Source organism: Hemitrygon akajei, chromosome 10 (assembly GCF_048418815.1).
Source record: "Hemitrygon akajei chromosome 10, sHemAka1.3, whole genome shotgun sequence".
Taxonomy (NCBI): Eukaryota; Metazoa; Chordata; class Chondrichthyes; order Myliobatiformes; family Dasyatidae; genus Hemitrygon; species Hemitrygon akajei.
Genome location: NC_133133.1, coordinates 94,020,331 through 94,046,366, shown reverse-complemented (window position 1 = coordinate 94,046,366; position 26,036 = coordinate 94,020,331). Strand labels below are relative to the sequence as shown.

General features: G+C 39.8%; 1 protein-coding gene across 4 annotated transcripts in view; it reads right to left on the bottom strand.

Annotated features, from left to right (window-relative positions):
* LOC140734547 (sodium/hydrogen exchanger 2-like) overlaps window positions 1–26,036 on the bottom strand; it is a 573,522-nt gene that overhangs the window by 518,154 nt on the left and 29,332 nt on the right. For 2 of the 4 annotated variants that reach the window (XM_073058669.1, XM_073058670.1), the window contains exon 2: window positions 4,299–4,762. In XM_073058669.1, the coding sequence (XP_072914770.1) occupies window positions 4,299–4,762 (464 nt within the window). Of the gene's footprint in view, window positions 1–4,298; window positions 4,763–25,237; window positions 25,281–25,405; window positions 25,508–26,036 lie in introns of those variants that run through there. The other 2 variants (XM_073058671.1, XM_073058672.1) reach the window with 2 other exon arrangements.

The window sequence follows — 26,036 nt, the reverse complement described above, 5'->3', positions numbered from 1 at the left end:
CCGTACAATGAAGGGGGATAATGATGTGTTTTTTTTCATTCACAACATTAGTAGGGGGGTATTTTGTTATTTTTTTCTTTATAATCTATTTTTCTTTTATCTTTCTTTCTTCACCTGGACAATCGGGGGGGGGGGGGGGGGAAGACACAGAGCAACATGAAGAATTTTAAAAAGATTCCCCAAGGTACTACAAAAGTTGAAAGATTAGGTATTATTATAGATTGGAGTAACTCTGTTAAAAATAATGACTAATTTACTGAATTTTTAAAGTTTTAATTTTAATGGGCTTAATGGACCGGTGAAAAGAAAAAGAATTTTAACATCTATTAAGAAAATGAAAATAGATATAGCTTTTTTACAAGAAACACACTTAACAGAGAAAGAACATCAGAAATTAAAGAGAAATTGGGTCGGAAATGTTATCGCAGCTTCATTTAACTCAAAGGCGAAGGGAGTTGCAATTTTGGTTAATAAAACTTTACCAATTAAAATACAAAATATATTAATTGATTCTGCGGGGAGATATGTAATTATACATTGTCAAATTTTTTCAGAACTATGGACTCTTATGAATATTTATGCACCAAATGAAAATGATGTAAAATTTATACAAGAGGCCTTTTTGAATTTGGCTGATGCATTTGACAAAATATTAATAGGTGGAGATTTTAATTTTTGTCTAGACCCAGTTTTAGATAGATCAACAAAGGTTGTTACAAAATGAAAAGTAGCAAAATTAACTTAATCATTGATGAAAGTTTTAAATTTGATTGATATATGGAGAAGAATTAATCCAAAAAAATGAGATTATTCATTTTATTCAAATAGACATAAAACTTTTTCAAGGATAGATTTTTTTCTATTATCAACGAATATTCAAGACAGAGTGAAAAATATGGAATATAAAGCAAGAATATTGTCAGATCATTCCCCCTTGATAATGATGGATAAAGAGGAATCAATTTACAGATGGAGATTTAATTCAATATTATTAAAATGTCAAGATCTTTGTGATTTCATGAAAAAGCAGATTCAGTTTTTTTTAGATACAAATTTACATTCAGTTAATGATAGATTTATATTGTGGGAAGCAATGAAGGCATATTTGAGAGGTCAGATAATACGTTATACTTCTAAAATTAAGAAGGAATATATGGTAGAAACAGATCATTTGGAGAAAGAGATTACAAAATTAGAAAAAGAATCTCAAAGATATATGACAGAAGAAAAAAGAAGACAACTTGTTAACAAGAAGTTACAATATAATACACTTCAGACATACTGAACAGAAAAAGCAATTATGAGAACTAAACAGAGATATTATGAACTAGGTGAAAGATCACACAAGATTCTTGCTTGGCAGTTAAAAACAGACCAGACTTCCAAAACGATAAATGCAATTAGAACAAGTGTAAATAAAATTACTTATAAACCTTTAGAAGTCAATGAAATTCTTAAGAATCTTTATTCTGAACTGTATCAATCAGAATCACAAAATGATAATGTTGAGATAGAAAAGTTTTTATCACAAATAACTCTTCCAAAATTGAATTCAGAAGAACAGAAGGGATTAGATATGCCTTTTATATTAAAAGAGGTCGAAGAAGCTCTAGGATCACTTCAGAGTAATAAATCCCCAGGAGAAGATGGTTTTCCACCTGAATTTTACAAAATGTTTAAAGATTTACTAATTCCTCCTTTTATGGAGTTAATACACCAAGCGGAAAGAACGCATAAACTTCCAGAATCTTTTTCGACAGCTATTTTAATGGTATTGTCAAAAAAAGACAGAGATCTTTTAAAGCCAACATCATATAGACATATTTCTTTGTTGAACACCAACTATAAAATAATAGCAAAAATTTTATCTAATAGATTATCTAAATACTTACCAAAATTAATACATATGGATCAAACAGGATTTATCAAAAATAGACAATCGGCAGATAATGTAACTCAGTTACTTAGTATAATTCATCTGGCACAAAAGAGGGAGGAAATGAGTGTGGCAGTTGCTTTAGTTGCAGAAAAAGCATTTGATAGATTGGAATGGGATTTTTTATTTAAGGTATTGGAAAAGTATGGGTTAGGAAAATCTTTTATAAAATGGATTAAAACCTTAAATACTAATCCCAAAGATAAAAGTAATGACAAATGGTCAAATTTCAACATCATTTCAGTTAACAAGGTCAACTAGACAAGGTTGTCCATTATCACCTGCTTTATTTGTGTTGGCGATAGAACCATTAGCTGAATTAATCAGAATGGACCCAGATATTAAGAGTTTCAGAGTTAACCAGGAGGAATATAAGATTAATTTATTTGCTGACGATGTTCTGCTTTATTTAACAAACCCATTGTATTTGCTGCGTAAATTATCTTCTAGATTGGAAGAATATGAGAAAATATCAGGCTACAAAATAAATTGGGATGAAAGTGAAATTCTACCCCTTACTAAGAGAGATTATAGTCGATGTCAATTAATAACTTAATTTAGATGGCCGATAAATGGTATAAAATATTTAGGTATAAGAGTTGATAATGATATAAAGAATTTATATAAATTAAATTATTTACCATTATTGAAAAAAATTCAAGAAGATCTTGATAAATGGATGATGTTACCAATAACATTAGTAGGCAGAGTAAATGCTGTAAAAATGAATGTATTCCCTAGATTACAATATTTATTCCAAACACTACCAATACAATTACTGCAGAAGTTTTTTCAAGAGTTAAATAAATGTGTGAGGAAGTTCCTTTGGAAAGGTAAGATGTCAAGAATATCGTTGGAAAAACTGACATGGAAATTTGACCTAGGAGGGTTACAACGTCCAAACTTTAGAAATTATTATAAAGCAAATCAACTTTGATTTATTGCATATTTTTTGATGAAGATAAACCAGCATAGATTAGAATAGAACTAGATAAAATAGGAGAAAATATACCAGAAGATTTTATATATAAATGGGAATCTAAATGGATACGGGAAAAGAAAGAATCTCCTATATTAAAACATTTGATTGATTTATGGATTAAGATAAATGTTGATGATGAGATAAAGAAATCTTTATTAGCAAAGAGACCTTTAATTCAAAATAAACTTATTCCTTTTACAATGGATAACCAACTTTTATACAACTGGTTTTAAAAAGGGATTAGATATATAGGAGATTGTTTTGAAGGAGGTATATTAATGTCATTTGATCAATTAAAGAATAAATATAAAACACTCTTTTTTGTTATTTCCAATTAAGGGCTTATTTAAGAGATAAATTGGGTCAAACAATGTTATTGCCAAAACCTAATGAAATAGAAATTTTAATTCAAAAAGGAAAAATTAAAAAATTTATTTCTTGTATGTATAGTTTGATTCAAAAGCAGGCAATTAAACAAGGAATTCATAAGTCAAGACAAAAATGGGAAACTGATTTGAATATTAAAATTGAAGTAACAAATTGGTCAAGACTATGTCTTGACAGTATGACAAATACAACAAATGTCCAGCTAAGACTAGTGCAATATAATTTTTTACATCAATTATATATTAAACCACAAAAAATAAATAAACTAAACCCAAATTTATCTGATCAATGCTTCCGATGTAATCAAGAAATTGGTACTTTTTTACACTCTACTTGGTCTTGTTTTAAAATTCAACCTTTTTGGACAAATTTAAGAGTTTTACTGGAACAAATTATTGGAATACAACTTTCACATTATCCAACATTATTTTTACTAGGCAATATTGAAGGGATAAAATCGAAATCCAAATTGAATAAATATCAGAAAGCATTCGTAAAAATTGCATTGGCAGTAGCCAAAAAGGCTATTGCAGTTACTTGGAAATTGGATTCATATTTAAGTATAGATCGTTGGAAGAATGAAATTTTTAGCTGCATTCCACTTGAAAAAGTTACTTATAATTTAAGAGATAAATATGAAATATTTCTGAAAATTTGGCGCCCTTATTTACAAAAGATATGATTAAATATATAGGTGCTCTGAAGATAAAATTATTGGTTATCTGGAGAAATAAATAAATATACATATTAAAGCTATTATGAACTCCATGGAGCATGTGGGGATCTTCTGATATCCAGGCATTCTTTCTTTATTTTTTCTTTCTTTCTTTCTTTTTTCTTCTCTTTTTTTTCTATAGGGATATGTTAGGGGGGAGAGGTTAAGGGGAGGGGGGAAGGGTTGATAATTTTTTTTTTCTTTCTGTAACCTATTTGAAAATACAATTAAAAAATTATTTTTTTTTAAAAAAGCAGATACTAACAGGGATCACTTACCACTGTGATAGCATCATTGAGCAGGGATTCACCAAAAACCAGAATGTGCAGCTGCTCATTTACGTGAATCTCTTCAAACACAGACAGGACGGCCACTGGGTCCACGGCTGCGATCAAGCTTCCAAACAACAGGTTGTAGAGAAGGGAGATATCCTTCAGGCCAAATGATTCAATCTGACAAATCCCGTAGAGAGACAAGCCAACTCCAAAAGCATTCCATATGGTCCCCACAACCGCATACCAAAGGATTGTTCCAATGTTCTCAAAGAAAGGCCGACTTGGCATAAAATAGCCTGCATCCAGTACGATGGGTGGCAGCAGGTAAAGAAAGAAGGTGTCAGTGCTCATTACAGGTGCTGACCTTTCATTCACTCCATACATTATTCCTCCCATTATCAGGCCCACAATTATCAGCAGGCAGCTTTCAGGCACAATTGAGGGAAGTTTGATGTAGAGATGAAATCCTGAATAGGGTATTAAAATAAAAGAAAATTAGATATAATAAATATAGATAGATTATGGAGTCAATCAGCACAAAAATTAGCACTAGCATGCAACCATTTATGTTTACTGTTTTATTTTCTCACTATTTTCCTGCCATCTCCACTCCCAGCCCAATTTGACCACCTAATCAATAGAAGTAACTTACAGTGGTCAATTAATCTAACCATTTCTTGGGGATGAGTGAGGAAATTGGAAAGCTAAGCGGCTACAGGGAGAACATGCATACTCCACATAGAGGAGCTCCAAAGGTGATAACTGGAGCTGTGAGCTACAATTCTACCAAATCCTCATCCAAGTGGTCTGACAGTTAGGAATGTTGTTGAAAGCACCAATATCGGGCAAGGAGGCAAAGCATGGCGGCAGCTTACATAGACGTGAACTACACAGGCATGGGCCTTTGAGTCACCATGTCTGTCCAACCATGATTTCAACTTAAATTAGGCCCACCTGCTTGTCCATGGCTTATATCCTTCCATTCCCTGCCTATTTGTGTATCTGTCTAAATGTTTCTTAAATGTTGCTGTTTCATCTGCTTCTGCAACTTCCTCTGGTAGTGCCAGGCATCTAACCACACTTTGTGTAACTTGTCTTGCACAACTCTTTTAAACTCTCTTCTTAAAGCTATGCCATCCTATATTTGACATTACTACAACTGGAAAAAGACTCTGATTTCTACCATCTCTATGCTTTGCATAATTTTATATATGCATAATTTTGTCTCTGACACATCAGAGAAACTATCTAGGTTTATCCAACCTCTCCTTACAGCTAATATTCTCTAATCCAGGCAACCATATAATGAAATACTTCTGAACCCTCTCCAAATGTTCCAAGTCTTTATACTCAATGGTCAATGAAAGCAAGCATGACACGTGTGTACTTCTTTTGCCACTTTTAGGGACTTGCACTCAGAACATCATTACATCAATCTTCTTCAGACCTCTGCCATTTGACCTCCCAAAATACAACTCTTCACACTTGTCCAGATTAAACTCCATCTGCAATTTCTCTGGCCAAATTTCTAACTGATCCACATTGTGGCTTTAATGATATCTCTCCAGTTATGGGATGGATTATTGGGCCACGATTCTGGGACTTGTTGACCATGAGTTTGAACTTTGGGCCTCAACTTCCAGACCCACAAGTACCTCTGATCTCAATGGTCTGGGGGAGTTATCAATCCTCATAACTCTCACCTATACTGATCTCCAAGCTGGGACTTGGAGAACATCTGAAGAACAACATCGAAGAACATCAGAACTTGGCACCATCTTGACCAGAAGATGCCTCTGTCTACCTACACTATCTATGCCTCTTGTCATTTTATAAATACAAATACAAAATACAAATACTTTATTGTCACCAAACAATTGATACTAGAGTGTACAATCATCACAGTGATATTTGTCCCTGCCCTTCACACTCCCTGAAGTACAAATCAAAGTAAATATAATAAAAATTTAAATTATAACTCATAATTAGAAAATAGAAAAGGGAAAGTACGGTAGTGAAGGTCAGCTCCAGATATTTGGAAGGTACGGCCCAGATCCGGGTCAGGATCTGTTCAGCAGTCTTATCACAGTTGGAAAGAAGCTGTTCCCAAATCTGGCCATACGTATCTTCATGCTCCTGAAGCTTCTCCCGGAGGGAAGTGGGACAAAAAGTGTGTTGGCTGGGTGGGTCGTGTCCTTGATTATCCTGGCAGCACTGCTCCGACAGCATATGGTGTAAAGTGAGTCCAAGGATGGAAGATTGGTTTGTGTGATGTGCTGGACTAGGTTCACGATCTTCTGCAGCTTCTTCCGGTCTTGGACAGGACAACTTCCATACCAGGTTGTGATGCACCCTAGAAGAATGCTTTCTATGGTGCACCTATAAAAATTAGTGAGGGTTTTAGGGGACAGGCCAAATTTCTTCAGTTTTCTCAGGAAGTAAAGGCACTGGTGGGCCTTCTTGGCAGTGGACTCTGCTTGGTTAGACCAAGTCAGGTCATTTGTGATATTCATCCTGAGGAACTTAAAGCTTTTGACCTGTTCCACCTGCACACCACCGATGTAGATGGGGTCATGCGGTCTGCTACTCCTTCTGAAGTCAACAACCAATTCCTTCGTCTTGCTGACATTGAAGGATAGGTTATTGTCTTCACACCATGCCACCAGGTTCTTAATTTCCTCTCTGTACTCAGACTCATCATTACCCAAGATGCGGCCTACAATTGTGGTGTCATCAGCAAACTTATTTATTGAGTTCACTGGAAACTTGGCTACACAATCATGGGTGTACAGTGAGTACAGCAGGGGGCTGAGTACATGGCCTTGTGGGGCACCGGTGCTCAGAGTGATTGTATAGGAGAGCTTATCCCCGATCTTTACTGCCTGGGTCCTGTCTGTGAGGAAGTTGAAGATCCAGCTGAAGATCTGAGTGCTAAGACCCAGGTTCCGGAGCACAGGAATCAGTTTATTTGGAATGATGGTATTAAAGGCAGAGCTGTAGTCGATGAAAAGGAGCCCTACATATGAGTCTTTATTCTCCAGGTGTTCTAAGGAGGAATGTAGTGCCAGAGAGATGGCATTTGCTGTTGACCTGATGCTCCAGAACTTTATGAACTTCTAAAACAAATATTTCTGCAGAGTTGCTGTGCATCTACCCCTCCCAATGTTGAATATCATGTCTATGTTTGTCCCATTCTGTGCTGGCGTTTTGCCCAATACTCCCAATGGGACAGTGAAACTTGGATTTCTGCCCTCTCTCACAATAGCAGCAGTTCCCTTCCCACCAATGTCTTTCAAGCAGTTTTCTCACCTGCACCCCATAGTCATCAAACTGATGGTACATCCCACTAACCGAAAATGCTGCAGTTACCAATGCTCCAGTCCTAGAACTGTCCTTGACCATTCCTCACAGCGAGCTACAGCCCACACATCTGAAAGGGAGAATCTGTCCATCAACCCACGAAGGTTAGTCAAAGATCAAAGGGGGAGCAAGCTGACCTGAGAAAATCTCACAAACATGGGAGTTGGTTGGAAGCTTTCTTTCTAGTTATTGATATGGCTTTTTGTTCATTAAAATAATTTTTTTAAATTATCCAACAATAGGAGCACTTAATATTCAAAGACAAGGGTCATGTCATATGCACAAAGGCATTTATGCATAGGTGCAGTGTTAAAACTTGCGACAGCATTACAGTCACATTCACATGAAAGTAAACATCAATTGTACATATATTTTGTAAGAAAGAACATAATTAGAACAAAATTAGTGCAAAGTGCTCAGCATCATCATAAAGTCTTTAAGCTGTAGTGATTAGGGATTGGCTTGTCGGTTGAAGATCGGAATGGTTGAAGGAAAGTTAGTGTCTTGAACCTGCTGGTATTGGACTTCAAGCTTCTGCACCTCCGGTCTGGCAGTTACTGTGAACAGTTGGCGTGGCCTGTGTGGTGGTCAGCTTTGACTATGGATATAGCCTTCTTGAAACCTTACTTTCTGTAGGTACTACCAGTGGTAGGAAACCAGTTAGCCATGGTGTTCAAGTCTTAGGCACCCTAGATTTTTTATATAAATTTTGCTTTAGATATTTATTTCTTGTCTTCTGCATTAGTGTGGCAGTAGAAAAGAGCAAATTTGGATTTCCAAACATTCATTTTACAAAAAATTAAATGTTACAGAGAAATGTTTGTATTTTGTTAAAGAAAGTAACATATTAAATAATAGACCATTTTTCAAATAAAAGCTTGATTATTTTGTAGGTATCTAGCCCAGTGCATGATTAAACAAAGATAACAAATGTGCTAATGATCAATGACATAATGAGTTGAATGAACTAAACTGACACGCTGAAACAGAATCGAAGCAGAAGGAATCAAACTGGGTGAAGGACAACCAAACTAAAAGGTGAGGGTGTGGCAGATGTGACCTTATAGCATTTATTCTGACTCCATGGCAAGAATAGACATAGCAACAGGGCACAAGGTGGTCATCCTGCATCAGCAAGGTCTCCTAAGCAGAAATTTCACAGCAGGCAGGAGGTTCAAGATGTACTGTTCAAGCTCTTCTGAAGAAGCACAAAGAAACAGGAATGGTTGAGGACCAGAAATGCAGTTGTCAGCAAGGAAAATGAGTTCAGCAGACAAGAGATACATCAAACTGACAAGCCTTCTAAATCGGACAAAGTACAGCACTACTATCAGCTCTGAGCTCACGAAAACCTCTGGAACCCAAATACACCCCTCTATAGTCCAGAGCAGTTTTGTCAGAAGTGTTTTTTATGGAAGAGTTGCTGCCAAAAAGCCATTCTTTCAAAATGAAAATAAATCACAAAATTTCCACAAAGCAAAAGGAAAGAACTATGTACAAGTAGGGAGTGATCTTTTTTTTTACAACAGATTCATTGATTTGTGAGAATAAAATCAGGCCTATGAGGCATTATGTAGTTAAACCATTTTTCCCAGTATGAATCAAATTGTTCCAGCTTATGATTAACAGATGCTGTTATCTTCTCCATTTTGTAAATGTCCATTGTAATTTCCATCCATGTATTTAAAGTTGGGCTCTCCTGTGATAATCATTTCCTAGTAAGAGTCTTTTTACCAGCCACCAACAGTATATTCATTAAATATTTATCTCTTTTCAACCATTCTTGAGGTATATATATCCAAAATATATGGTCTTACTCTCCAAGGGTATTCCACATTTAAAGTTGTCTTGTAGGGCATTGTGTAACCCCTCCAATAGTTATTGATAATAGGGCAGTCCCAAAAAATATGATAACGATTTGCATTTTGATTTCCATAATTTCTCCAGCAAACAGGGAGGTTACTATCATTGTGGGATTTCTGAGAGGGTGTAATAAAATATCTTATCAAGTTTTTCCATCCAAACTCCCTCCATTTCTGTGAACTGGTACACTTTCATTGATACCTCCATATTGTTGTCCATTCTTCCTCAGATATAATTATCCCTCCTTCCTTCTCCCATTTTGTTTTAATGTATGAAGTCGAATGTGTTTTAAGATTTGACAACCCCTTATACATGCTTGAAATGATTCTACTACCATTATCTGAATTATATGCTTTTTTAAAGAGCTCTATCAAGCATGTATTTGCCTTGGTTACATTCAAAGTGTCTTATTAACATATTGTCGCATCTGTAAATACCAATAAAAATCTTGTTTTTCTAATAAGTGTTTCTCTTTAAGCATTTCAAAACTGAACAGTGTTCCTTCTTTCATTATGTTGCAAAGAACTGTTATTCCTTTAGCTGTCCAGTCCTTAAATCTAGCATCCAATTTATTTGATGTAAAATCAGTGTCATATGCACACCATTTAAGAATTACAATATCTCTCTCTAGATTATATTCTTTTATAGTAGTTTTTCATATTTTAAGAGTCAATTTCACCCATGGGTTATCAATAGTATTTATGTACCTTTGCAGGTTGTTATCAGCCAAAATTGCTTGTATGGGGATGGGAAGTACCCGCTCCTCAATGTTTTTCCATTGAGCGTCATATGATGAGTTGCACCAACATATCAAAGTTCTCAACTGTGCTGCAAAATAATAATCTCTAAGAGAAGGCAAGCCCCATCCCCCCTTTTCCTTTGCTAATTGCCAAGTTTTGAGATGAACTCTAGGCCTTTTACCCTGCCAAATATACCTTGAGAGCATCTTGTTCCATTCATTGAATTGATTTTGATTAATCTGTATTGGTAGGGTCTTAAAGAGATATAACAGTCTGGGCAGTATATTCATTTTAATAGACTCAATCCTTGAACTGAGACTGAAAAAAGAAATCAGGTTCCATCTTGCCACATCTTCCTTAATTTTTTTTATATAAAGGCTGATAATTACATTCTGATCATTTTGCCAAATCTTTTGGCATAATGATGCCCAAATATTTGAAAGACTCTGTGTGCCATGCCCAGTGATATCTACTTTCAATTTCCCTTGGTGGACTATAGTAATATGAAAGTAATTGGGTTTTATCTGTTGATCTTGTATCCTGTTAATTGACCATATTGTTCAAAGGATTGCATCAATTTAGGTAAAGAGTATGTTGGTTGCCCTAGATAGATCAAAGTGTCATCCGCGTAACATGCCAATTTATGCTCTGTCCCTTTAATAGTAATTCCCCTGATATCTTCAGTTTGTCTGATGTATTGTGCTAATGGTTCCAGATATAATGCGAAGAGTAACAGTGATCATGCACAACCCTGTCTTGCGCCCCTTTCTAGGGTAAGACTATTTGATAAATATCCATTGATTTTAATCCTAGCAGTAGTGTTGTCATATAGTGTCTGTATAGTTTTAATGATTGTGTCTTGGAAACCAAATCTATGTAAAACTCTGTAAAGAAAATTCCAGTTAACTGAATCAAATGCCTTTTCAGCGTCCACACATCACTATTGCTTCGATTTTATTTTTTTGTATATGATCCATAATGTGAAGTGTCCTTTGTATATTGTCTTGTCTTTGGCGTTGTCGTATAAAACCTGTCTGATCGTTACATATCAGTATGGGTAGAAACTCCTTTAATCGTTTGGCCATGATGGAGGTAAATAACCTATAATCTACATTAAGAACGGATATTGGTCTAAATGACCCGCATTCTATTTTATCCTTGCCTTCTTTCGGTATAGCTGAGATTATCGCTTCCTTCCAACTAGGTGGCATTTGTGCCTTTTTTAGAGCCCAGTTCAGTGTGGGGAGTAAAACAGGAATTAACTCATTTTTAAATTCTTTGTACCACTCTGCCGTATACCCATCTGATCCTGGTGACTTGCTTAATTTAAGCCTACTAATTGCAGCTTTTAATTCAACTTCAGTTATGTCAACAGTCATCCTTCTATTTTGTTCTTCACTTAAAGTGGGTAACTCTAGAGAATTCAAGAAGGTGTCAATTTGGGTTATGCTTCCCCTTGGAACTTTGGAATATAGCATTTTGTAAAACACTTCAAAAGCTTCTTGAATTTCACTTTGCTTATTTTTTTAATCATTTTCGTTCTTGGGTCCCTAATTCTATGAATTGTATTTTCTGCTATTTTTTTTTCAGTTTCCACGCCAGTATTTTCATAGATTTCGATCCACTTTCATAATGTCTCTGTTTCAGAAACATTAAGTTTTTCCTGATTTCTTGTGTAGCCAAATTATTTATTTCATTCCTAATTCTTTTAATTTCCCCTAATGTATCCTGTGCCAAATTCAATTTGTGTTTTTTCTCTAGTTCCTTCAGCCTATTTTGTAATTCCTCTAATGTTTTATTCCTTTTTTTTCTTATATGAAGATATCACTATAATTTTCCCTCTTAAGACCGCCTTCAGAGTATCCCATAAAATGGGAGGTGAAACCTCTCCATTATCATTAAATTCTAAGTAGAGACCAATTTCTTTTTTAATTTGTTCCTTAAAGTATGGATCATTGAGTAGACTTGAATTTAGTTTCCAAATAGTATTCTTCAGTTGTAGGTCAAAATCAACAGATAAATATATAGGTGCATGGTCACTTACATCTATTGTCCCAATTCCACAGGTGTTTATTTTGTCTTTGTCTTTTCCAAATGTTATGAAATAGTCTATTCTTGTATATACAGAACGTGTAGCAGAATAATGAGTGTAATCCCTTCTGTCGGGGAAAAGGTCCCTCCATATATCAATTAAACCAACATCCTCAAAAACTGTATTAACTTTCTTATGTAAAGATTTTGTTTCATAGATTATATGATATATACGTACAATGTCTGAAATACATCTTATGGAAATGTTTGTTTGATGATGAACTTCAATAAAAAATAAAGTACAAGAAAAAAGAAAAATGGTTCGGGATCAGTGTCATAGAACTTTAGTGCTGCCAGTTCCTCAAATCGCCAGGCTTCCCAAGTTTACTTCAGTAGTGCCAGGTTCCTCTTTTATTTGTGAATAGGAATTCCCCATCAGAACTCTTGTCCAGGAATTAAAGACAAAAGATTATTTTACCTATTTATTACTTAAGTTTTGAATTATTTCTTTGGATTTAAATTAATTGTATTTGTTAATGGTTCAATAATTATTTTCTATTTAAATTATTGAAAGCATTTTGGAAATAGGAAATTCAGATTGGCTTATTTTTCTCACCCATGCTGAGATACAAGGAAAAAGTTAGTTCTACATGCAGAGAATTTCAAAATATACAGTGCCTGTAAAAAGTATTCACCACTCCCCCCCAACTATTGTAAGTTTTCATGTATTATTGTTACAAAACACAAAATAATTGATTGCATAAGCATTCACCTGCTTTAATATGACACACCAAATCATGCAGATAATTGCTTTTAGAAGTCACATAATTAGTCAAATAGAGATCACTAGTGTACAGTCAATGTGTTTCAATTAACTGTAGTTAAAGTATACCTGTATTTGAAAGATCCAGCTGCTGGTGAGTCAGTATCCTGGTAAAGACTACACCATGAAGACAAATGAACATTCCAAGCAATTCTGTGAAAAGGTTATTGAAAAGCACAAGTCAGGAGAGGGATACAAGAAAATTTCCAAGTCACTGAATATCCCTTGGAGTACAGTTAAGTCAATCATCAAGAAACGGAAAGAATATGGCACAGCTGCAAATCTGCCTAGAGCAGGCCGTCCTCAAAAACTGAGTGACCGTGCAAGAAGGGGACGAGTGAGGGAGGCCACCAAGAGACCTGTGACAACTCTGGAGGGGTTACAGGCTTCAGTGGCTGAGATGGGAGATGGGAGAGACTGCGCATACAACTGTTGTCCAGGTGCTTCACCAGTCACAAAGTGACAAAGAGAAAGACACTGTTGAAAAAAAACTCATATGAAATCTTGACTGGAGTTTGTGAGAAGGCATGTTGGAGACTCTGAAGTCAGCTGGAAGAAGGTTCTATGGTCTGATGAAATCAAAATTTTAGCCATCAGACTAAATGCTATGTGTAGCATAAGCATCACCGAAAACACACTATCCCTACTGTGAAGTATGGTGGTGGCTGCATTATGCTGTGGAGATGCTTCACTGCACCAGGCCCTGGAAAGCTTGTGAAGGTAGAGGGTAAAATGAATGCAGCAAAATACAGGGAAATCCTGGAGGAAAACCTGATGCCATTTGCAAAAGAACTGTGACTTGTGAGCAGATTTGTTTTACAGCACGACAATGACCCCAAGCATAAAGCCAAAGCTACACAGGAATGGCTTAAAAAACAGCAAAGTTAATGTCCTGGAGTGGCCAAATCAGAGTCCAGACCTCAATCCAATTGACAAGTTGTGGTTGGACTTGAAAAGAGCTGTTCACTCACAATCCCCATGCAATCTGACAGAGTTTGGGCAGTTCTGTAAAGAACAGTGGGGAAAAATTGTAGTGTCCAGATGTGCAAAGCTGATAGAGATCTATCCACACAGACTCAAGGATACAATAGCTGCCAAAGATGCATCTACTAAATACTGACTTTAAGGGGTGAATACTTATGCAATCAATTATTTTGTGTTTTATATTTGTAATTAATTTAAATCACTTTGTAGAGATCTGTTTTCACTTTGACATGAAAGAGTCTTTTTCTGTTGACGTGTCAAAAAGCCAAATTAAATCCACTGTGATTCAATGTTGTAAAACAATAAAAGATGAAAACTTCTGGGGGGGTGTGAATACCTTTTTTAAGCACTGTGAGTCCATCAAGGCAGTAACAGAGGAAAGGAATAGAAGAATGTAGACTCTAGTATCGCAGTTATGGAGAAAGCAGAGTGCAAGTAGACTATAAAGTGCAATGGTCATGCAAGCTAGATTGTGAAGTCAAGAGTTCATATTTATCTTAAAAGATCCATTCAATAGTCTCAGTGTGATACAAGCTGTGCTTTAGCCTGGTGGAGGATTTTGTATCTCTGATGGATCTGAATTTGAACGTCAGAAACATTTAAAAAAAGCTTGAAAAGCTTCCTTGGTGCTGGTGGAAAGATTGTTATGACATCTCACGGTGAGAAGTGGGATAATAATGGGTCCTTGGCAATGGACTAATGACCACTGAGGCCCTGTTGTAGCTGTCTGCCTGACTCCAGGGGGTGCAGACACTCTGTCCCTGGCCTTGGGAATTTCAGCTGGGCACAGCACATGCTCATCTCAACTCAGTCCATGAAGGCAAAAACTTTGTGGAGAACAGAATCAGTTCTCTGTATACTAGTTGAGCAGCCATTTGGATGAGTAGGAAATATTAGTGTGATTTTTCACTATTTTCATCAAGCAGAAAGCCAAAAATACTTACTGTATTAACAATAGATTCTGTTACAGTTTTACCTCTGTCTTTTGTCACTCATCTGTACAGCAACAAACAACATTAGATACAGTCCATAGAGTAGTAGGAAGATCTGTTCCATCATATGCTGTTGAAAATAACATTGAATGCATATCTAAGACTGAAGCATCAGAGACCTATTTAGTTATAATCATTCCTTATCAGAGAGGTGAAATGGTTCATTTTCCACCAGTGCCTCCAAATCCTTCAGCTCCAGACACACTGCTCCTCAGACAGGGGGAGATTATGAAAAGATTGCTGGTTGCACTTTCAAAGCTTCACCAGGGATATCGATCCTACCTGTGACCCCTAGCTTGTAGCTCCACTCAGTGCAACATCTGCAAATGGAGTTGTATTCCAGCTGTAGAAGACAGAGGTGAGAAAGCACTTGGAGTATTGTGTATAGTTGTGTGGCTCAGCTTTAGGAATGGAAGGATGTTCCCTGATCCCCAAGGTCAAGAGTCACTGTCGGCAGGCACTGAGGACTAGGGCCAGTATGGGAGCGGGAGGGATAAAGGATTTGTTTTGCTGTTGTGGTGTTTGGTTTGTTTTGTGGCTGCAAGTTGTTTTGACGAAAGTTATGGGCATCCTGTGTTGACAGCAGAAGTGCGGCTGTGTGGTGACACTTGCAGGCTGTCCCTAGCACATCCTCAGACTGTGCTGGCTGCAAAAATCAGTCACCATGGTAGCATAGTGGTTAGTGTGATATTATCACAGCTCAGTTCACTGGAGTTCGGGAGCTCAACCCCAGGGTACTCTGTAAGGAGTCTGTACTTCCTCCCCGCGGAATGCATGGGTATTCTTCAGCTGCTCCAGTTTCCTCCCACAGTCCAGGTACATGCTTAGCAGAGTTATTGGTCATTGTGAGTTAGGGTTAAATAGCAGATTGTTATGGGGTTGCTGCATGGTATGGCTTGAAAGGCCAGAAGGACCGATTCTGTGCTTTATCTCTGATACAGCAAGGTTATCTTATTTCTTATCTCATCTTATCTCTGATAAGGTTCCCCATGCAAGGCTCATTCAGAAAGTAAGGAGGCATGGGATCCAAGGAGACCTTGCTTTGTGGATCCAGAATTGGCTTGCCTACAGAAGGCAGTGGTTGGTTATAGATGGTTCGTATTCTGCATGGGGGTCGGGACCCTTTCTCTTCGTGATTTTTATAAATGACCTGGATGAAGAAGTAGAGGGGTGGGTTAGTAAGTTTGCTGATGACACAAAGGTTGGGGGTGTTCTGGATAGTGTGGTGGGCTGTCAGAGGTAACAGCAGGACATCAACAGGATGCAGAACTGGGCCCAGAAGTGGCAAATGTTCAACCCAAATAAGTGTGAAGTGGTTCATTTTGCTAGGTCAAACATGATGGCAGAATATAGTATTAATGGTAAGACTCTTGGCAGTGTGGAGGATCAAAGGGATGTTGGGTCCGTGACCATAGGACACTCAAAGTTGCTGAGCCGGTTGTTAAGAAGGTATATGGTGTGTTGGCATTCATCAGCTGTGGGATTGAGTTCAAGAGCAGTGAGGTAATGTTACAGCTATATAAAAATTTGGTCAGACCCCACTTGGAGTACTGTGTTCAGTTCTGGTCACCTCTCTACGGGAAGGATGTAGATACTATAGAGAGAGTGCAGAGGAGATTTACGAGGATTTGCCTGGATTGGAGTGTGTACCTTATGAGAATAGATTGAGTGAACTTGGCCTTTTCTCCTTGGAGCGACGGAGGATGAGAGGTGACCTGATAGAGGTGTATAAGATGATGAGAGGCATTGATCTTGTTGATAGTCAGAGGCTTTTTCCCAGGGCTGAAATGGCTAACACAAGAGTTAACAGTTTCAATGTGCTTGGAAATAGGTACAGAGGAGATGACAGGGGTAAGTTTTTCACACAGAGAATGGTGAGTGTGTGGAATGCACTGCCGGTCGTGGTGGTGGAGGCGGATACAATAGGGTCTTTTAAGATCCTCTTAGATAGGTGCATGGAGCTTAGAAAATTAGAAGGCTACGTGCTAGGGAAATTCTAGGCAGTTTCTAGAGTACAGTAGATTACATGGTTGGCACAAGATTGTGGGCCGAAGGGCCTGTAATGTGCTGCAAACTTCTTTGTTCAATGTATCTCTAAATAAATAATAGAAACAACACATTGCACTGTATGTGACTAATATCTTATTTACTCTGATCTGATTGCTTATCTGTCCTATCCAACAATGACAGGAGATGAGTTAAAATGGAAAAACCAGGTCACTGGGACTGTTCCATTCTCTTGACTTGGAATTCCGCGTCCAGTGGTACAAGTAGTCATCGCAAACTGGGTTTTTTTTATATTGTAGTAGATGACCATGCAGAACTACCTTCCTGGCTATAGGATCCCACTGCTGATATCGTCCACCCATTCCACCAAAGCTGGCTTCATATGCTGGGACAGGCATGCCCCTATCTCACCAGGGCATGATGCTGAAAGGCTATCAGACTGTCCTCAATTGTTCAGTCTGCCTGTCGAAGCAGTGTACTGGAGTGTTTCCTCATCTCATGCAAACAGCTAAGTTTGAGCCACAGGTGAGAGGGGTCCAAAGGTGAGTGAACTGCCCCGGAATGGACTCAATAGTCCCCTTCACCAGAGACACTACCCCTCCCAGGACACCACATACACCCCAAATCTAATCTAGTCTAATTTAATTTATAAAATAGAGCAAGTTCAGAAAAGAACTCAGAAGGATGGTTTGGACCTGGAGCACCTTCATTAAAGGAGAAACGAGACAGGCTGGAGATTTCTCCTGGAGTTAGGTGGCTGACGGGTGATCTTATAGCAGTTTATAAAGTCATGAGGGTCTAGATATGGTACATGGTCACTATCTGTTTCTACAGTAGAGGAGTCTGAAACTAGAGGGTGTAGATTTAGGGTGAGAGGAGAAAGATATAGGGCCTGAAGGGTATCTCCTTCCACACAGTCAGTGTAGATTTATGGAACAAACTGCCAGAGGAAGTGGTAGTGGTAGGTAAACATTTGGACAGGTAAATGGAAAGCAAGTGTTTAGGGGAATCACCATCGTCTCTATTCCTCAGGAGGCTAAAGGAATTCAGCATGTCTCTGTTGACTCTTACCAATTGCACCATTCTGTCTGGATGCATCATCACTTCGTCTGTCAATTGCCCCACACACGACCGGCCACCAGAACATGCAGGGTTGTGGAGACAACTCAGCACATCATGGAAAAGACGTTCCCCCTCTACGGACTCTGTCTCTCCTACTTGCTTCCACGTTAAAGAAGCCAACCCTAGAGTCAGAGTTAGGAGTTCAAGTGTGATGCCATCAGGAAGAAGTTTATACATCCTTCCTGTGAGCACATGGGTTTCCTCCGGGTGCTCCAGTTTCCTCCCACAGTCCAAACATATAGGTTAATTGATCACAGTGGATTGTCCTGTGAAGAACCTAGGGTTAAATAGATAGTTACCCTGCTGGGCAGTGCAGGTTATTGGCCCAGAATAGCCTGTTTCATGTTGGATCTAGAAATACTCAACCCCAGATATTCTTTTTTCTCTCTTCTCCCATGGGGTGTTACGTTCCCCAGTAACCGGGTAGTTTTCCAGCAAAGATAGATGGGTCCACCGAAGCCTGATGCTACTATTTTCAAAAGTTTTTATTTATAAAGGGGCACAAACGTATGGTTAATACAAAACATTCAGATCGTATACGTCGTCACAACTCAATCTAAAGCACAGGTATAGTAATAATCAATCAGAAATAAGCTCTACAGTTGTCTAGGGGTAATGTAGATATATATTGTTTACTGGATATTTAAAAGTCTTTTTGCGGTCACTTCAGTTCCACCAGCCGCCGTTGTCGTGGTGTCGCGTTGGTGCACTTTTGTTAGAAAGAGAGAGAGAGAATGAAACATTTACCCGACAGGTTTTCCAACCTGCAGGAGGTAGTCGGAAGTCTCGTTGGGGAATGAACGCTCATCTGTGGCTTCCCCTGTAGCTAAGCCGTTCTTCCGTGGTGAGGTCGCCAATCCCAGGCAAGGGAAGGATGCACACGAACCCCACCACCGGCTGTCGCTCTCTAAACGCAGTCGCAGGAATTCTCACATATCTTCTGGTGCATCTGGCGCCCCGCCTCGGCAGCCCACCTTTTATCTGGACTGGCAGGGTTGTAGATGTCCATCAGGGTGGGGGGGGGGGCGAGGCAATCCTTCCCCCATCACCCATCTCACATTGCCCTGAGATTTTGCACGTAGGCCAGTTCCTTATCTCACAAAGGTGTCTCCCAAGACAATGGCTATGTCCGAGGCTTTTGTCTTGTTGAGCGACCAGCCCACTTTGCCCGAGGGCTTTACACGTGGTCTTCATGAGACAATAGTCAAAGAGTCGCTTTATTCTGCTTCCCTGGGGAACGTGGTCTTCAGCACGTCTCCCTCTCTCTCTTGGGTCATTTGACCCCCCCCCCTTTGACTAGGGCTCTTGCGAATCTCACAAAGGAGGGGGCTGGGGTCATAACAGGGGCAAAAGATACAAAAGCCTGAAAGGACAGCTTCTAACCCCTGTTATCAGACGTTTAAATGGACCTCGTCTATGATAATAAAGAATCTAGGCCTTGAAACCTACCTCGCTATAAATTTGTACTTTATTGTTTACCTGCACTGCATTTTTCAGTAGAATTTTGCACGTTATTCTGCTCGATTGTAGCTTTATTGCTTTATCTTATTTTATGTCAATGCTCTGTGTAATAATTTGATATGTATAAACAGTAGGCAATTCAATCTTTCCACCATATTTTGGTGCATGTAACAACAGTTAATCAATAGCAAATAAATAGGGAAATGGAACTAACTCAATTATGCACCATAGTTGACACAAATGAGCTGGGTCCAAGGAACTGTCTCTAGTCTGTATAACTCTGGCTCCATAAAAGCGAGAATAGCAATGAGGTGAGACTAAGAATTGGCAGCGCTGTTCTCTGAGATGAATGGGGAAATGCCGGTGCTGTTACCTGAGATGAACAGGGAAATGCTGGTACTGTTCTCTGAGACGAACGGGGAAATGACAGTGCTGTTTCCTGAGATGAACAGGGAAATGACAGTGCTGTTTCCTGAGATGAACAGAGAAATGGCAGTGCTGTTTCCTGAGTTGAGACCAGGAATTGGCAGTACTGTTCCCTGAGGCAGACAGCAGGAACTTCCTGATGCAACAGACAGTCTACAGGGCTCTGTGAGACAGTGATTTTATTTAGAGATACAGCACGGTAACTGACTCATCGAGCCCAATTACACCCATCTGACCAATTAATCTACCACCCATTTACCATAGAATGTGGGTGCAAATCAGAGCAGTTGGAGGAAACCCGCAGAGTCAGGGAGAGTAATTTAAAACTCCTTACAGACAGCGATGGATTGAACCCAAGTCGCTAACACTGTAATAGTGTTACACTAATCACTAACATAACGTGCCACCTTCATACGATCAGCTCTCAGTCTCCCGCATTCATGTGAGAACAACCCAAACTATGCAATTATCCTCATTTGAGCCTGTCTTCAGGTTCATCTGGTGGTTCAATATGGACCAGGGCACCGTGCATGTCCCTGGGCAACGGGGGAAGAAACACATCCAACGGCACCCTTGCCTTCATGATCACTTTTGTGTGTGGCTCCACCTGATTGTGTGTGGAACCTAAAAATATGAACAAAAAGTACCACCATGTGTCGGGTCCCATCTCTCTTCGGTGTCTGTTGGGTCCCATCTCTCTTCGGTGTCTGTCGGGTCCCATCTCTCTTCGGTGTCTGTCGGGTCCCATCTCTCTTTGGTGTCTGTCGGGTCCCATCTCTCTTCGGTGTCTGTCGGGTCCCATCTCTCTTCGGTGTCGGGTCCCATCTCTCTTCGGTGTCTGTCGGGTTCCATCTCTCTTCGGTGTCTGTCGGGTCCCATCTCTCTTCAGTGTCTGTCGGGTTCCATCTCTCTTCAGTGTCTGTCGGGTCCCATCTCTCTTCGGTGTCTGTCGGGTCCCATCTCTCTTCGGTGTCTGTCGGGTCCCATCTCTCTTCGGTGTCTGTCGGGTTCCATCTCTCTTCAGTGTCTGTCGGGTCCCATCTCTCTTCAGTGTCTGTCGGGTTCCATCTCTCTTCGGTGTCTGTCGGGTCCCATCTCTCTTCGGTGTCTGTCGGGTCCCATCTCTCTTCGGTGTCGGGTCCCATCTCTCTTCGGTGTCAGGTCCCATCTCTCTTCGGTGTCTGTCGGGTTCCATCTCTCTTCGGTGTCTGTCGGGTTCCATCTCTCTTCAGTGTCTGTTGGGTCCCATCTCTCTTCGGTGTCAGGTCCCATCTCTCTTCGGTGTCTGTCGGGTTCCATCTCTCTTCAGTGTCTGTCGGGTTCCATCTCTCTTCAGTGTCTGTTGGGTCCCATCTCTCTTCAGTGTCAGGTCCCATCTCTCTTCGGTGTCTGTCGGGTTCCACATCTATCTCTCTCTCTCTTCTCCCCCCCCCCCCCCCCCCCACCCCGCCTCTCCCTCTCATGAAAAGTTTGTTGTGGACGAACTCCTTTGAGCACTGGTCCACTAGGCAGTGGTCAGCGTGAACATCCTGTAAACACTGCAGGAGAAGGACTCAATGGAAACACTGGGGTGATTCCCGAACAGGTCATCCAGACCTTCTGGCAGGATGCCTCATCAGCGGCCCTTACCAACAGGCACCAAGACCCTGCCTGACTGGCAGTGAGAGGGAGCCTTCCTTCCAGAATGCCCAGAGGATCACTCCCACCACATCTGCCTGCAGGGTGACTGTGGTGGGGAAGAGATGGCAGCTCACCGTTTAGTGGACTGTGGGTTTGTGAAGAGGACATGGAGAAAGATGTATGACGGTTCATCCTGAACAGCTCCATGACAGTTTACTCTCTGATCTATGGCCTTTTCTCAGGGACACACATGGCAAAAAACCTCAAGTGTGTTAGAAGATCATCAGCTCAGTGAAAGATGGTGTCTGAAAGTGGTGGGTCTGCCACCATGTTGAGATATCTGTGCAGGAATGCTGCTGACTTGCATTCGACTGTCCATTTTACGGTGCATGCTGAGGGACTCACTGAAGCTCAGTACAGCCACTGTAAGGGGAGGACCAGGGTGTAGGGTTCTTCTGCCACTGGAGGAGGAGGAGTCACCTCAATAATTTTAGTAGTATACTAACTCAGAGGGCTGCCCCAGAGTGGTAGCATGCTATTGATGTGTAGGAATATAATGGACAGTACTGGAAGTATTGACTCTGAATGTGAAGAATGAAAAGGGATTGTACAGTTTATTCTTGTAAATAATTTCTATTATGAATAAAGCTCATTTTGCTAAAATAAATTCTTCCCAAGGTATTGCTTCACGATTGCTAGTATTAAATTATACCGCACTCCCTAATGGAAAAGATCTGCCTGTAATAAATTGAGCATATGCAGTTACTTGGTTCAGAGACATGTGAAGAATGTTTGAAAGAAAACTGCAACAAACCCAGCTGACACAGAAATGCAAACACGAGGAAATCTGCAGATGCTGGAAATTCAAACAACACACACAAAATTCTGGCGGAACACAGCAGGCCAGGCAGCATCCATAAGGAGAAGTCCAGACGAAGGGTCTCGGCCCGAAACATTGACAGTGCTTCTCCTTATGGATGCTGCCTGGCCTGCTGTGTTCCGCCAGAATTTTGTGTGTGTTGTTTGAATTTCCAGCATCTGCAGATTTCCTCGTGTTTGCATTTCTGTGTCAGCTGGGTTTGTTGCAGTTTTCTTTCAAACATTCTTCACATGTCTCTGAACCAAGTAACTGCATATGCTCAATTTATTACAGGCAGATCTTTTCCATTAGTCTTACACATTGTTGGAGCTATTTTGAAAGAATAGAAGCCACCATCACCATGACAACAATTCATAACAACAGCTGACCATGACATAACTCTCAACAAGTCAAAACCATTCAGAAGAACGTGACTGACAACCACCTTAATACTCCCTTCCTTCAAGGACTGCAGTGTCTCCCGTTGGATTACAAAGTAGTATTGTTATTTTCCTTGTGTTTTTTCTTGCGGTTGAGTTTTCCTATGCGTGATTGTATTTTAATACCATCACCTAGGTTTTCAGTAACACGTGTCACACCACTTGAATCTTACTATTTTATCAGATATTACTGCATTTTATTATCTCTAGTCTGAGTATTTGATAACCGTGACTGTTTTTTCTTTTTTTCTTTGTTCTCTTGTCTCATCTTTCTCATTCATTTCTGCTCTTTAACACTTTATAAAATGTTTATAAGCAATATAATTTAATGCCTCACTCTTGACTTCCAAAGAACCTTTGGATCATAAATGTATCAGGTGTGACAGTACCACTGGTAAAAGGCACTGCATTTCCTTGCCCATGTTATTCCTCTTTCAGCACCTTCCAAATCTGTGAAATGTCTAGCACCACAAGGGACACAGGAGCATCACGATCAGCTGGTTCCCTTCCAGTCACACACCGTCCTGACTTCAAAGTACATGGATAGTCCTTCACCATCACTGAGTTGGAATCATGGAACAACTTCCCATCAGCACTGTGAGAGAACTTTCACCAGAAGACTGCTCATCGCCACTTCCTGAAGAATAGGGGACGGGCAACAGACAGCTACCCAAGCTACCCATTCAGATCCTAAACAAGATGGGGGAGATAAAAGCCCAAATCTCCATTTAGTCAGAAGAAGGTTTTTGATTGTCAGCCCCGTGGAAGGAATTAATCTCTGTTGCTGTAGTGGAATCTCTTTATGGTTTATCAGCAACAATCTCAGTGGCCGGTGCTTGTAGTAGAGGGTGAAAATGAGTTTGATTTTATTGTTGTCTTAGCCATACATACAAAGGGAATAAATGCCATGAAATTACCTCTTGCAGCAGCTGCACAATCCATTACAAGATTAAATTGAATTGACTTTATTTCCTACATCCTTCATATACATGAGGAGTAAAAATCGTTAGGTTGACATCTCCATCCAAATGTGCAATGCCAGTCATGTGCACGATGAGGACAAGCATAAGCTAATGTAAATTCACAGTACACTAACATAAATTATACTTGAAAAGAAACAACAAAGTGTTGAAGCCACCATGATTACTGCTGCCTCCGTCTGGTTCTACAATTGCTATCTATCTTGGCCAATCAGAGAATGGTTTTTCCAGCCACTTAAATATTCCAGAGGAGGATCTTAATAGCCAAAGAAATTGTGTAAGTTCAAAGAGTCGCAAGCATTTGAGTTCCCTTTATCACTGTGGACTTTTAGAATTAAGACTGCCAACACTCAGCACAATTCTGGATTATCAGAAAGAGTGCAATGATAAGTTTGGATTTTCATTCACAGGTTGACGTTGGCTCTGAGGATTTATTATTGATTACTGCAAAGGTGATGATCGGCTGCCTTGAACTGCTGTAGCCACAGTGCTGAATTACTCCCATTCACAACTATTGGCCAGAGAACAGGGAAGGAACCTGCCATCAGCCAAATGCCTGGTATCTGTTGTCCTAGCAGGTGGCACTTGTGGGTACAGTAGGTATACAGCAGTTAATCACATAGAAGACAAACACTGCCATCATATTTCAGTGGTAAAAGGAAGAAATGTTTAGGATGGAAGATGGGGATGAGGTCCTAGACTTCACTGTGGCTATTTGAGCAAGTTACCATGTGACCTTTGCCCTTTAACCATGTATTCCAGTGGCTACTACTATCAAATTCAGATTTATAATGGAGAGCTGACCTAGTATCAGAGAGTTGCAAACCTCTGCCAGAAGTGTAAATAGAATTGTTTGCTAACTTCATTCTTAAATCCTGACTCCAGTTTTTAGAATGTGCTCCTGGTGTCGTACATCCCAACCAGCAGCAGTGGTACTGGAGTCTGGAGCAACACAATCTGCAAGGGGAACTTCTGTGGGGGAAAATGGACAGCTGATGTTTTGAGTCCAAACCCTTCACCAGGGACAGCAGTATTCTATTTGTTTCATCAGCATCTTTTAATATTCAAAAAAGTTAGCATCATTTCACCTTAAAATTCCAGGAATATAACACTAGTTTATCTAATCTGCCCTCAAAACTTTAACCTTTGGAGTTGAGGTTCAAGTTAAATCCATGAGCTCCCTCCAAGCGGTGATGCCCAGAACTGTTGTCAGTCTGAACAAAGCCCTGCATACCTGAGGTAGCCCTTCCATCTGCTTGTATTTCAGTCTTCTTGAAAGAGGAGCTTAGGAGGGTTAATGGCGCCTAACGGCGACTCCTTTGCTTGCATCTTCGGAAACAGCTCTGTTTCTATCTTTAATATCTCTATTTTTCCCTTTCAGAGTTCTTTTGAAGACCCTCACCTGGAGTTACACACGGGCTTCGATTCTTTGCCGGAATAGGACCTGTGTATGGGGTTCCATGACTGGCCTGAAAGTCTCGATCGAGTTCAGAAGCCTAAGATCTCAGGGCTCTGGAGACGGGTGGATCGAGAGTCAGTGTCACGGCCGGAGACTTGTGTGCTGTCGCGGAGGCCGGAAAATCTTTCACCGTGGGCCTGAAGATCCGAACTCTTCGTGATCTTCGGACACAGAGCTTGAAAAAAGCGATGAAAAAGAATTTTAAGACCATAAACCAGTGGGTTGTTGTTATGTCTCCCGCTTGCTGTGAAAATGGGGGACACCTCCCTCTCTCTTGCCAGGGAGAGAGAGAACCTGTGAGTTGTTGAATTTTGGATGAAATGCAAAGCTTTTGGGGAAACTTTGGTCTGTGCCTTTGCTTAGCACATTCTTGGGCTTGGTGATGGTACCGATGTGCCTTTTTTGCTGGTGGGGAGAGGGGGATCATTGCTTGTTGCTGCTTAGGTGCAGGAGGGGGAACTGGGAGGACTTTGGGGTTCTCATGTTTAACTGTCATTCATTCTTTGGGGTACTTCTCTGTTTTCGTGGATGTTTGCGAAAAAAAGCATTGCAGGATGTATATTTTAAACATTTC